Here is a 13,987-nt window from a genome sequence, read left to right as displayed (position 1 = left end):
TCCCACTTATTGAAGCCCCTCCCCTCTTATCAGAAAACACAGTGCCAATGTTCTGAGACAACCATGGTTTGGAGGTGCTAATAATCATCCAGTCCCATACTGTAAACTGTTATGTGCTTTAGCAGTTATGATACAACAGAGTCAAGAATAGGAAACATGCTACCTTCAGATTCCCAAACTTTATGGTTTAGCCAGGGCTCTGAAAGCTTAATGTTCTGTTTATGAAAATATCATACAGGAGAACACCTTAAACAAATTTAAACTAATGGCAATTATATAAGCCCAAAATAATATTGCACATATAGGAATTGAATGACATGAGTCATGAGCTTCTTCCACATCCTCTAAACAAATGAGGTTGGGATTTGAAAATTCCCATAATTCCACAAGGACAAATAGTTTTTCGACTGTTCCAAATCACTTTGTAGAATCTGTATTGCTTTTCCTAGATCTGAGGTTTGACTATCCACCAAAGTCTTTACTTGTGTATCCTGGCACTGACTATCCCAAGAAAAACGAAGAGTCAGATGCCTTTGTAACTTAATCCCACCTTGTCCTCTTTTACAGTTGGGGACCATTGCTCCAGTCTGGCAGTTTCAAGACACTGAAAGTCAGTTTTCTTTGTGTCACCAAACTTGCCAAACAGACCTGAAAGATCCAAATGAATAACAAGGCTGTCTACTGTCAATGCCCAGCTGATATCTATATTCAGGCGAGTTTAGCACTCTCCTCAGAAAGGGAATTCCACTACATCTTGTGGGAAGGTCTAGTCTGAATGGTTCCTGTTCAAGGCCAATAAGCAGGGGTGCAAAGAGAAAGACAAAAGGCTGTTCTGTGTGTTGGCATCAACCATAATATCCATAATGTAAAATAACAGAAGTCAAAAAACTCAATAATGCAATTCCTGATGCCCAAGATTTATGTTTTCCAGAAACAGGCCAGTAATGCAGATTCTGACCTGCACATGGAAGAGTGGAACAATTCTTTGCTCTTACACAGCTCTGAGATATAATCAGAGTTTGCCAATTCTTTCTATGCCTGTTTTTAAAAGTGATTAGGTACCTGGTGTATACTGTAGGAGGTGTTACAAGAGTGTGAGGTGCTAGTGCCTTAGCTATGTGGCTTTTTGTTACTTAATTTTAGAAGGATTTAGTTCAATGCCAGGTTTGCAAAAACTAGCAAACATACAGACTCCAAAAACGAATGGCCATTATTTCCTCCTGTCTGTGGATTTCATTGACAGGTACTCAAGGTGAGGCCAAGATATGAACAGGTTATCCAACTGAGTCACATTTCTGTTCTCTAGTGTCTTTAAAGATTCAGTCCAGAGGAGAATATACACATCTGAATCTAAGGTCATAGCTCTTAGTAGTTTGATCTTTGCAGGCAAGAGAGGACTAGTTACATTAGATGTAGGAATTTAAACTCCGTAGACTCTTGTTTAAGAATTGATATTTCAATGACAGATTTCTGAGGGATTCCACTGAGGAGCCACCAACCTCTCCCTCTGCACATTAAGACTTGCAAGACTCACTAACTAGTTCAGAATGAGGAGCCTGATGTTATGGAAGAACTTCAGAGAAGAGATGCATTGGTTCTGGCTCAAGAGAGATGGCTTGAAAATATACTGAGAAGAACACTCTTAACTAATTCTGTATTTATCTTAAAGCAAGAGTTCAAAGTAAAGGATTACAATTTTAATGGAGCAATCCATACAAGCCTTATGCAAAAATGTAGTATCTGAAGCAGAACTTTGAAGTTGTGCTACAAGGAACCTTTTTCATTTGAGATGAGCTGCAGTGAATTGCACATGTCGACCTAACGTTCTGCAGCAGCTAGCATAACATAAATCCCATATTATTTTCTTTTTTGATAAGCAGATGCATGAAATGGTAAACAAATTATTCTCATAGTATTTTGACAAAAATAATCACATCTCATTGTATTCCATCTAACAGTTTATAGTAAATGACACATTTTAGTAATAAGTGTTTTCACTCTACAATTTTCATCATGAAAAAAGGACTGAGATGAAACTTACTCAGTTAAAACACCATCAGCTGTATCTCTTCCTTCAGGAGTATCCCAGTACACTCGCACTGTTAGCTTTTCTGGATCAGCCGTCTTATCTTTTACACTTGGGCATTGGATAGTTGGTGGTTCCACATCTATAACCAAAAAAAAAAAAAAATTAAAAACTAAACACTTTTTAGTATGATCAAAAAATCATCTGGCATATGGCCTCAAAGGCAAATTCAATATATTAAGTGAGCAACTTAATTTATAGTACTATATTCAAATGTACTAATCAATCACTCTCCCATTATAAATGGATGATTTCTGTTTTTAATGGGGCATTACACAATTATTTTATAGATTTTTATTCCAAATTTTATGTAAGAAATTGTGGGGGGAATAAAATACACTATTTATTAAAGTTTAAGAAACACACCTTCATTTCAATCAATAATTATCAAAAGCTTATTTTGTAGTTCTCGGTGAACATTTAATAACTTTTATGGTTCCTGTTCTATGAACTCCTCTATCTAGGTCTTCGTGTTAACACTTTACCAGATCATTCTTCTCTGATCAGGTAACATGTTATTCAGGGATTTAAAATATTTCTGGGTAACACAATAGCAACAGGTTTAACCAGGCTTCCGCTCAGCCATAGAGTCATATATTGAAATCCCGTCATAACATGAAATTTCCAAATTTGCTCTCTGTCTATGCTAGTTTACACCAGCCACATTATAAATACATAATTAGTTCGACTGGCAGCTCTAAATTAGGTTGGTATATAGGAATAACGGTATCCCCGCCAACGATCGGTTACTCTAGTAAGGCATGGTATCTATTACTGCCAGGATAGAGTCCAGTGCATCACAAGTCTATGCTTAGTTTACAAAGGTTGAGAAGATGGATAGATATTTATTTTATTGTCTAAGGCCACCTGTTATCTCTTTGTCAGTTTGCTTCTCTTTAGTTTCATCTTTCTTTTGTATATATATATATACACACACACATACATATATATACACACATACATATACACATGTATATACACACATACATATATATACACACATACATATACACATGTATATACACACATACATACATATATATATATATATATATATATATATATATATATATATATATATATATATATATATATACACACACACACGGAAGACACTTAAAAGACCCGCGAGCCCAGAGAGATTGGCCACTGAGCGTCTCGCGGGGACCTTAAACATGAGACTTTGTGCCAAGAGATTGACCTGGGACCGTCTTGCGATGACACAGAACATGAGATTCTTGCAAGACACACCCTACTTACAACCAAATAACAGCACGGGGATTAACACACTCAGTCGTGGTTTGGCTTTGAGCACACAAAGATCCTGGGCTCTCAGCGCATATAAAGTGTATAAGGACAAAACGTTATAAATGAAAAATAGATGACAAAGCGAAGAAGAAAGCAGCGTGGAGAAAAGAGACTCAAAAGCGTTGGAGAGACAAAAAAGAAAAAGAATAATCTAGGTGCAAATTCAGAAAATAAGGAAAGTAATCATCAGCCCAGAACAAGTGGAATTGAAAAAACAGTTTGTCCAATCGGGACGTCTGCACTATACACATGCAGAGCAGGTTAGAGATTATGAAAGCAGTGGAATTCGAAAGGCTAAAAAAAAAAAATAGTTGGCGCGATTCACATGAGGAGAAAGTTAAAGAATATGAAAGTAGGAAAATTAGAAAGTATAAAAAAAGAAAGTAAAGATCGCAGGAGTGCAAACAAATGGAAATTATTACTCGAAAAAGGGAAAATAATCACCACGGACCAGGTGTCATTAAAAAAAAGCAGGATAAAACATAGGCTTGAAACATGTGCAGAGCAAGATACAGAATATGAAAGCAGAAAAAAATGACAGTGTCAAAAAAAAAAAAAAAAAGAAAGTAAACATCGCATTAGCGCAAAGAAAGAGAAATTATTGCTCAGAGAAATAACGAAAAGGCGAATAGAGATCGAGTATATGGACATAGTTGATATATCAGAAGTATGTAAAGTATGTAAATATTGCAAGTTTAAGCCAAGACAATTTCAAAAACGAAGTTTACCTCACATGCATTTATTGGTTACTTTGCAAAAAAAATTATTAACTACTGATGATGTAGATCGTTTTGTCTGTACTGAAATTCCAAACAGAGAAACCTATCCTGAATTATGGTACAAAGTCATTAAACACATGCCTCACTGACCTCATTAAAAAGATTCAGCGTGTTGGGACTCGAAAGATTCCAAATATTGTTTTTACAGAAGTTCTGAAATAAAATTGAAACTAAGGAAATAGCAACAATTCGAAGAAAAAAAAAAATCTTAAAAGTGTGTATCCGGAAAAGCAAAAACAGGGGTTGGCGAGCAAAGCGAGCAGGGGCGAAGCCCCCTAGTATATACATATACAGTATATGTGTGTGTGTATATATATATATATATATATATATATATATATATATATATACACACACTAGGCGTAATACGGTAATATGGTATCCCGCGGGATCTAAAAATAGCAATGGTATCAGTTTCAATACTGTTATACCATCATAAAAACAATGCACTTATATGGGAGACAAGGATTAAATATTAAATATAATTTATTTAATGCCTAAAAATGCGTATGCGTGGTTGTCATCACGTGACAGCGTGGAGGAGAAAGAGAGAGGTGGGGAAAGATGGCGAGTCGCGCACCAAGTGACCTGGTCTTGAAAAAGAACACAACTTCTGCAGTTTGGCAGTATTTCGGGTTTTGACCGAATGAGAAGGGAGAGGCGGTAAATACGGACAAGGCAATTAGCAAATTGTGCAACAAAAAGGTGACCGCGAGAGATGGAAATACCTCGAACCTAAGGTCGTATATACGAAACCACCATCCACTCACTGCTGCAAGGATGGACCCAAGTTCACTCAGTGCAACAGTTTCAACGCCTCCCGATGCAGGACCAACAACATCTAGGTCCACTGCCAGTACGCAGCCGACGATAATGGGGGCCTTCGGGAAAGCAACAAAGTACAAAAGGGATAGTGTCCGTTGGAAAACCTGTACTGATGCAGTGACAAAATACTTGGCGAAGGAAATGGTCTCTTTCCACACAGTGGAAAAAAAGTCCTTTACGGACATGGTAAAGGTCCTAGATGCCCAGTACGAGCTGCCTGGACGGAAATATTTCTCACAAACAGCCGTCCCACATTTATATAGTAAAGTTAGAGACAATGTTCAAGTGCTGCTGTCTGCGGCAGACAGTTATTCCTTAACAACTGACGTGGTCGTCAGTTAACATGACACCATATATGTCTCTGACTGTCCATACTATTACACCTGACTGGAAACTTGAATCCAAATGCCTCCAAACTACGTATTATCCTGAGAGTCATACAGTGGACAATCTTGCTGCTGCGCTCAGAGCTGCACTTCAGGAATGGCAACTTAACGAGAAAAAACTTTCAGCCATAACCACTGACAACGCTGCCAACATTCATGCCGCAATATGGTCCCTGCATTGGCCGTGGCTATACTGCTTCGGTCACAATCTAAACTTGGCTGTCACAAATGGATTGCATGACCAGAGGCAAAAAACCGAGCGCGCCCTCGGACTATGCCGTAATATTGTCGGGGCCTTTTCACATAGCTGGCAACATAAGCATGAACTCCACAAGAAGCATAAAACGTGCAGAGAGTTCCTCAGGGGCAGGGGCTCAAATATAAAAAAAGGGGCATATATATATATATATATATATATATATATATATATATATATATGCTTTGCATCACATAAATAAATTATATTGAAAAGTAGGCTATATTAAAATAGAAAACCATTTTTTAAATTGTAATTTTTTTCCTGTATTTTTTATCAAATAAATGCAGGCTTGATGCGCATAAGGGACTTATTTAGCCTAAAATAAATGTGCATGCAAATTTGACCAAATGGAATAATATACATTAATGGACTTATTTATTTATGCATTCATTCGTTTATTTAGGCCTATTTATTCATTCATTCATTTATTTATGCCTATTTATTCATTCATTTGTTTATTTAGGCCTATTCATTCATTTAATTGTTTATTCATCATTCATTAATTAATTCATCCATCCATCCGTCGGCAGGACTGCGCAACTCGCTGGTGCTCCAAACTGGCAATGGTGGAGCGCATCCTCGAGCAGGCCCAAGCGATCAGACACGTCCTGTCTGATGACAGAAGGAGCAGCCTGTCCCTGACCTGGCAGGACATGGACGTCTTGAAAGCTGTTCACGAAGCACTGAAACCAGTCAGTGACTTCACTGATATTTTGTCAGGAGAAAATTATGTGACCAGTTCCTGTATCCTCCCCATACTACAGTTCTGCAGGGACAATGTGTTGGCTGCGTCAGAAAATGACCTCCAGCTAACAAAGTCAATCAAAACTGGAATTCTAACAAAGCTGGAGGCCAAGTATGAATCCAATTCAGTGCGCAAAATATTGCGAAAATGCACTTTCCTCGACCCTCGTTACCGTGGAGGATATGAGACGGATGACAATGCATTGGCTGAGACCAAGGCTGAATTATAGGCTGAGATCGTGAGCTTAGAGGCAGCAGGTCCAGTGGCCATCAGAGTGGAAGAAGGAGAGGCGCAACCTGCACCCTCATGAAAAAAGATGACTCTGGGAAGTACGCTGCAAAAAAAATCTGATGCAATGGCAGGTCCCATCGGCATCGGCACCGTAGAGGACCGAGTCGGAGCTGAAATGACAGCCTACTGTTTGGAGCCAGTTACTCAAGGAGACGAGGACCCACTTCTCTGGTGGAAAAATGCTGCCGGGCGTTTTCCCCAGATGTCGAGAGTGGCACGAAAGTACCTGTGCGTCTGTGCCACAAGCACACCATCGGAGCGGGTTTTCAGCACCGCAGATAAAGTTGTCGGTCCACAACGTGCCCTGTTAAAGCCGGACAAAGTAAACATGCTGGTTTTTCTAGCGAAAAATCTTGACTAGATTGATGCCACTTGCCATTCGTTCCTATTCGCACTGTGTTTATTTTTATTTTTTTAATTGATTCAGGTATTTTTATTTGGTTTACGTTAAAAACAATATTGGAAAGAAGACTGGAAAGAAGTTTTTGTTTAGGACTATTGCTTTGCAATACGTTTTATAATATGGATGATGTTTATGTTAATTCAACTCTGGTTGACTGTTGTGGGTCTATTTGCACTTTTTTATAAGCTGCTCTTCTTTGTTATTAAAAGTTGTTCAGGCGGTGTGATTTAATTTAATTGATTTGTGTGCGCGTCTCCGCGCGAAAACTGTTCTGGATGTTTATGTTAATTTAATTCTGTTTGACTGTTGTATTTGCACTTTTTTTATAAACTGCTATTTGTTGCTAATAAAAGTTGTTAATATTGTTCTGCATGTTATTTTGTTATTGTTTCAGTATTAGTGTTTGATATTCAGTTTCTGAACGGTTTAGGCACAAGCCAACACTGTCTGAGCCTTACATCACATTTTTTTTATTATTCACGGTAATACCGTATACCGAGGTAAAATAGGGAGGAGGTTTGACGGTATCAAAATTTGGATACCGCGCAACCTTAATATACACACATATATACATACACATATATATATATATATATATATATATATATATATATATATACACATACATACATACATACAGTATACACATATATATATATACACATACATATACATATACACATACATGTGTATATACACATACATACACACACACAGTTAGGTCCATAAATATTTGGACAGAAACAACTATTTTCTAATTTTGGTTCTGTACATTACCACAATGAATTTTAAATGAAACAACTCAGATGCAGTTGAAGTGCAGACTTTCAGCTTTAATTCAGTGGGGTGAACAAAACGATAGCATAAAAATGTGAGGCAACTAAAGCATTTTTTTTAACAAAATCCCTTCATTTCAGGGGCTCAAAAGTAATTGGACAAATTAAATAACTGGAAATAAAATGTTCATTTCTAATACTTGGTTGAAAAACCTTTGCTGGCAATGACAGCCTGAAGTCTTGAACTCATGGACATCACCAGATGCTGGGTTTCCTCCTTTTTAATGCTCTACCAGGCCTTTACTGCAGCGGCTTTCAGTTGCTGTTTGTTTGTGGGCCTTTCTGTCTGAAGTTTAGTCTTCAACAAGTGAAATGCATGCTCAATTGGGTTAAGATCAGGTGACTGACTTCGCCATTCAAGAATTTTCCACTTCTTTGCTTTAATAAACTCCTGGGTTGCTTTGGCTGTATGTTTTGGGTCATTGTCCATCTGTATCATGAAACGCCGCCCAATCAATTTGAATGCATTTAGCTGGATTCGAGCAGACAGTATGTCTCTGAACATATATATACATACATATACATATTATATATACATATTATATATATATATATATATATATATATACACATATTATATATACATATTATATATATATATATATATATATATATATATATATATATATATATATATATATACTAGCAAAATACCCGCGCTTCGCAGCGGAGAAGTAGTGTGTTAAAGAGGTTATGTAAACATATATATACATAAACATATATACTTATATATACATATCTACATATCTACATATATACATACATATACACATCCACATATATATACATATATCAACATATATATACACATACATACATACACACACATATATACATATCTACATACATATACATATATCTATCTATCTATCTATATATATATATATCTATATATATATATCTATATATATATATATATCTATATATATATATATATATATATCTATATCTATATATATATATATCTATATATATATATCTATATATATATATATATATATATATATATATATATATATATATATATATATATATATATATATATATATATATATATATTCACGGCATTCGTAGTCTGTGTCACAATCTGATTGTATGGGTGGTTACCTACCAGGTAACGCTTGTGCTTGGCCAGCAATCTGCTAACATCCGCCACGGTGCCCTCAGTTTGTGAGGAGCAGATCATAGAATGGTTGAAATAGTTTTACTGTCAAATAAATGCAAAGAGTACACGACACGTGTTTCGCCCTCATTCTGGGCTCATCAGGTGTACACACTCCACTGCACTCCCTCTCGGGGATTGAACCACGGACGTCAGCGCCAGAGGCGATGCCCCTAACGTTGCGCCATGGCGTGTGGTTCGTTTATTTGACAGCATGTAGATCGGGGTAATTACATTCACGGCATTCGTAGTCTGTGTCACAATCATCGCCTCTGGCGCTGACGTCCGAGGTTCGATTCCCGAGAGGGAGTGCAGTGGAGTGTGTACGCCTGATGAGCCCAGAACGAGGGCGAAACACGTGTCGCGTACTCTTTGCATTTATTTGACAGTAAACTATTTCAACAATAATTATATATATATATATATATATATATATATATATATATACATATATATATATATACACATACACTTTTTTCGCCTTTGTGATAATCCTGCCATCTACTGGCACTTAAATAAAACCATCTGCCTAGGTCAAGCAAGCCACAATGTGATGCATTTCTAATACACATTACTGGCAGTTTCTTATTTGAAAAATTTAACATCTTATTTTCAATTTTACAAATCTTCTGTAACATACAGTGAGGAACATACTGAAAAAAGTCAGAACTGTAGACCTCTGTGTTTTCATTACTGTGTTCACTAAATACTGACATAAGATCATACATAAGATTGCATTCCTTTTGTATCTGCTTTACATTTGACTAAAGTAAGGTGTTCTACTACAGAACCATATTAGGATTCTACAGATGTGAAAAAAGGAAAAGGATGTTTTTCTTAACAAGGTTCTGCTGATAGGGTCACAGCTTCAACACTTGTAATGGCAACAGAAATAAATCTAGCATTTTTTGCAGACCCATTGTCATCTTATCTGGTAACTGAGATAATAATATGCTATATAAATTAGTGCTCTCAAATAACAAAAAAGCCAGTTAATCACAAGGTATGTTGTGCTGAATTGGATCTTATTTAATTTATTTCCATTTATTTAAATGAAGCACTTATACTGTATATTTGAAATGAACTAGCATTGTTCATTCTTGTCAGTGACAAGACAAATTCCAAATATTGTTGAATAATACTTGCCACTAACCCTTTAAGCTCTGGAAACTTACACCTAAAATCATTCACATTTCACAGGATAACGTATAATCACTCGGTATGAAGGAAAAAACAGCTTAGACATACCATCTGCCTAAATTATTTCCAAGTGGGCTGACATGTATAATGTATATTTAGCAGACATTTTTAGTCAAAGCAACTTGTAGGTGTACTAATATAAACAGGTTTGCCATACAAAAATAACCCATTTTTCAAAAGAAAGTAATGTATTACACCAGAGCCACCTTTTAGTGTGAAAGTTCAAAGACAGAAATAATCAATGGGTGATGAGCAACAACAAACTAAACAGGGTCAATTCCACAAACTTAAGATTGAATGGCTTATTCACCATCCAAAAAACATAGTCACAGTAGTCTATCCCAACCAATTCCTGATTCCTACTGAACTCTCTAACACCAACTCCCTACCAGTCAGGTCTTTTCCCCAACTTACCTACCAAGTCCAAGTTGAATAGGCCACTAGCCAAAGAGAGAACATTAGAATAATCTAGACGAGAACAGGCCATTTAGCTGAAAAAATCTCGCCAGTCCTATCCACTTAATTCTTCTTTAAAAATATCAAGTCTAGTTTTGAAAGTCTTACTGTCTGCCTACAACACTATTTGGTAGCTTATTTCAAGTGTCTATGGTTCTCTCTGTAAAGAAAAACTTCCTAATGTAAGTGCAAAATCTGCCCTTAAGAAGTTTCCAACTGTGTCCCTGTGTTCTGGATCAACTCATTTTAAAATAACCGTCTCGATCCACTGTACTAATTCCCTTTATAATTTTAAACACTTCAATCACGTCACCTCTTGATCTTCTTTTGCTTAAACTGAAAAGGCTCAGCTCTTTTAATCTTTCTTCATAATTCATCCCATGTAGCCCTGGAATCTGCTTAGCTGATCTTCTCTAGACCTTTTCCAGCATTGCTATGTTCTTTTTATAGCCTGGAGACCAAAGCTACACACCAGTTCTCCAGATGAGGCCTCACCAGTGCATTATAAAGCTTGAGCATAATCTGCTTGGTCTTGTACTCCACACATTGTGCTATATGACCTAATATTCTGTTTGCATTCTTAATGGCTTCTGACCACTGTCTGGAAGTTGATAGTGAAGAGTCCACTACGACTCCTAAATGCTTCTCATAAGGTGTACTTTTGATTTTCAAACCTAACATTTTTACTTCCTATGTGTAATGCCTTACATTTACTGACATTAAATGTCATCTGCCAAAGCCTGTATGCTGTATTCCAATCCAAATAATTTATATATATATATATACTGTATATATATATATATATATATATATATATATATATTAAAAACAGCAGCGGCCCTAGCACTGACCACTGTGGAACACCAATCTTAACATCAACCAATTCTGATAAGGTTCCTTGCACAATAACCCTCTGCTTCCTGTGTCTGAGACAATTCTGCACCCATCTGCAAACATCACCCTGAAATCCCACTTATTTTAGTTTGATACCCAACCTCTCATGTGACACCTTATCAAATGCTTTCTGAAAGTCAAACTAAATATCATACGCTCCACTTTCATCATATCTTTTTTGCTGCTTCCTCATAGATTCTAACATGTTGGTAAAACACAACATCCCTCTTCTGAACCAATGCTGACTGTTCAGAAAAACACCTGTACTTACAATGTGCCACTCAATCTTATCCTTAATAATTCCTTCCATTAATTTTCCTGTGATGCACATTAAGCTTACTGGCCTACAGTTGCTTGGATGTGCCCAGTCACTCTTTTTAGATAATGGGATAATATTTGCCATTTTCCAGTTTATGTACTCTCTAGTTCTTAAGCTTTTGAGGGTAAATATTGTCTGGTCCTAGTGATTTGTTTGATTTCAGTCTATTTCACCCCTTTAATGGGGGCCGTTTTTTCAGTAGTCACTACCCTGGTAGGGGTTGTTCATCGATAGAAATGGTTGAATCCATTCCAAAGCATGATATTTTTTCAGAATGTATACCTTCAACCCTAGACAGTCTTTCCATAGCAGTAAACTTTCATCAATCAAAAGATCCCCCTCTAGAATGTAACTTCCAGAAAATTTTCAAATGCAAAAGTCAAAGAAAGGCATTATTTTATACATCTTTGGAGAAACTGGTCTGGCGTCACTATATGCTTTATTATCAAATAATGGGTAACACACGTCTAATTGCTACACAGAAGGAACAAATCTCAAAAAAGAAACTTCTAAAGCACCAAAACACGGGAAAAACTACTAACTGAATTACCACTTGCAAAATAAGAGCAGTAATCAAAGAAATTTCAAATGTTTAAAACACGCTTATAACTTTGCGCCAAAAATAAATAAATGGCAAAACTGAATCCTTTTCCCTTATAAATGTGACTGAGGGCAAGTGAAAAAAAGTACTGTTAGGGGTTCTTTGGTCTCGAAACTACCATAAAACATTCACCCAAGTAAACAATGTTTCTACCTCTGCCACTATGACCGAGTTAAAAAAAAAAAAAATCACACTAGACGGCAGAACCATGCAAAGCACAGATCTGAAGGAATTGTGTCCATAGATGCATTCCCCGAGGAAGGAAAAATCTTTTTATTAAGCGCATCTACAGACGCTCTCCCCGATTCTGCGTCATCTTAGGAGTCCGTCTAAAGACACGCTTCCCATTAAAGGGGTTAATCTGAGCAGTACTTTCCCTCTACAATTTCTAAATCTCTCAAAACCTTCTTAGTAGTCTCATCTACTGCTGGGAGGTTATCCTCTTTGTTACGAGTGAAGACCTCATAAAAATGCAAGTTTAGAGTGTCTGTTATTTCACTGTCAGTATATTTTAATTCCACCTTACTAGTCCTGAAGCACTTCACGTTCTCCTTGAATACTCTTTTACTACTAAAATATTAGAAGAATCTCTTTGGGTCATCTTTTGCCTTATCTATATATATAATTCACTAAGCTGACAGAACAAGCAAGACAACCATGGGATACACACGACATAGCCACATCCGCCAACTCACAGAAACCCGCTCACCAACGCTAAGACCATGGGATACGACAACAACTCACAGAGCCACGCCCACCAACTCTAAGACCATGGGATACTACGACAACTCACAGAGCCACGCCCAGCAACTCTAAGAATTCACTAAGTCCATGACAAGCAAGACGCACGCAAGACAGAGCCACGCCCGCCAACTCAAAGAGCCCCGCCCACCAACAATTCACTAAGCAGCCGACCATGGCACACGCACGACAGAGCCACGCCCGCCAACAATTCGAACGAGAGCGAAAGCATTTGCCAAGAATGTTTTCATTAATCAAGAATGAAAGTCGGAGGTTCGAAGACGGCCACATACCGTTGTAGTTCCAACCATAAACGATGCCAACTGGCGATCCAGTGGCATCATTCCCATGACCCGTCAGGCAGCCAACAGGGTAACCAAAGTCTTTGTGTTCCGGGGGGAGTATGGTTGCAAAGCTGAAACTTAAAGGAATTGACAGAAGGGCACAACCAGGTGTGGAGCCTTTCGCTTAATTTGACTCAACACAGGAAACCTCACCCAGCCCAGACACGGAGAGGAATGACAGATTGATAGCTCTTTCTCGATTCTGTGGGTGGTGGTGCATGGCTGTTCTTAGCTGGTGGAGCGATTTGTCTGGTTAATTCCGAAAATGAACGAGACTCCCATCTGCTAAATAGTTACGCAACCCAAAAGCGGTCGGCGTCCAACTTCTTAGAGGGACAAGTGGCTTTCAGCC

General features: G+C 37.4%; 1 protein-coding gene across 2 annotated transcripts in view; it reads right to left on the bottom strand.

Moving 5' to 3' along the window:
- The window catches only part of srpx (sushi-repeat containing protein X-linked), a 118,976-nt gene that overhangs the window by 38,607 nt on the left and 66,382 nt on the right, over positions 1 to 13,987 (bottom strand). For both annotated transcript variants that reach the window (XM_028799791.2, XM_028799793.2), the window contains one exon: positions 2,042 to 2,168. In XM_028799791.2, the coding sequence (XP_028655624.1) occupies positions 2,042 to 2,168 (127 nt within the window). The remainder of the gene's footprint in view (positions 1 to 2,041; positions 2,169 to 13,987) is intronic.

The sequence above is a fragment of the Erpetoichthys calabaricus genome, chromosome 4 (assembly GCF_900747795.2).
Source record: "Erpetoichthys calabaricus chromosome 4, fErpCal1.3, whole genome shotgun sequence".
In the NCBI taxonomy this organism is placed as follows: Eukaryota; Metazoa; Chordata; class Cladistia; order Polypteriformes; family Polypteridae; genus Erpetoichthys; species Erpetoichthys calabaricus.
Note: the sequence above shows the minus strand (reverse complement) of the source record. Positions and strands in the feature narration are given on the sequence as shown.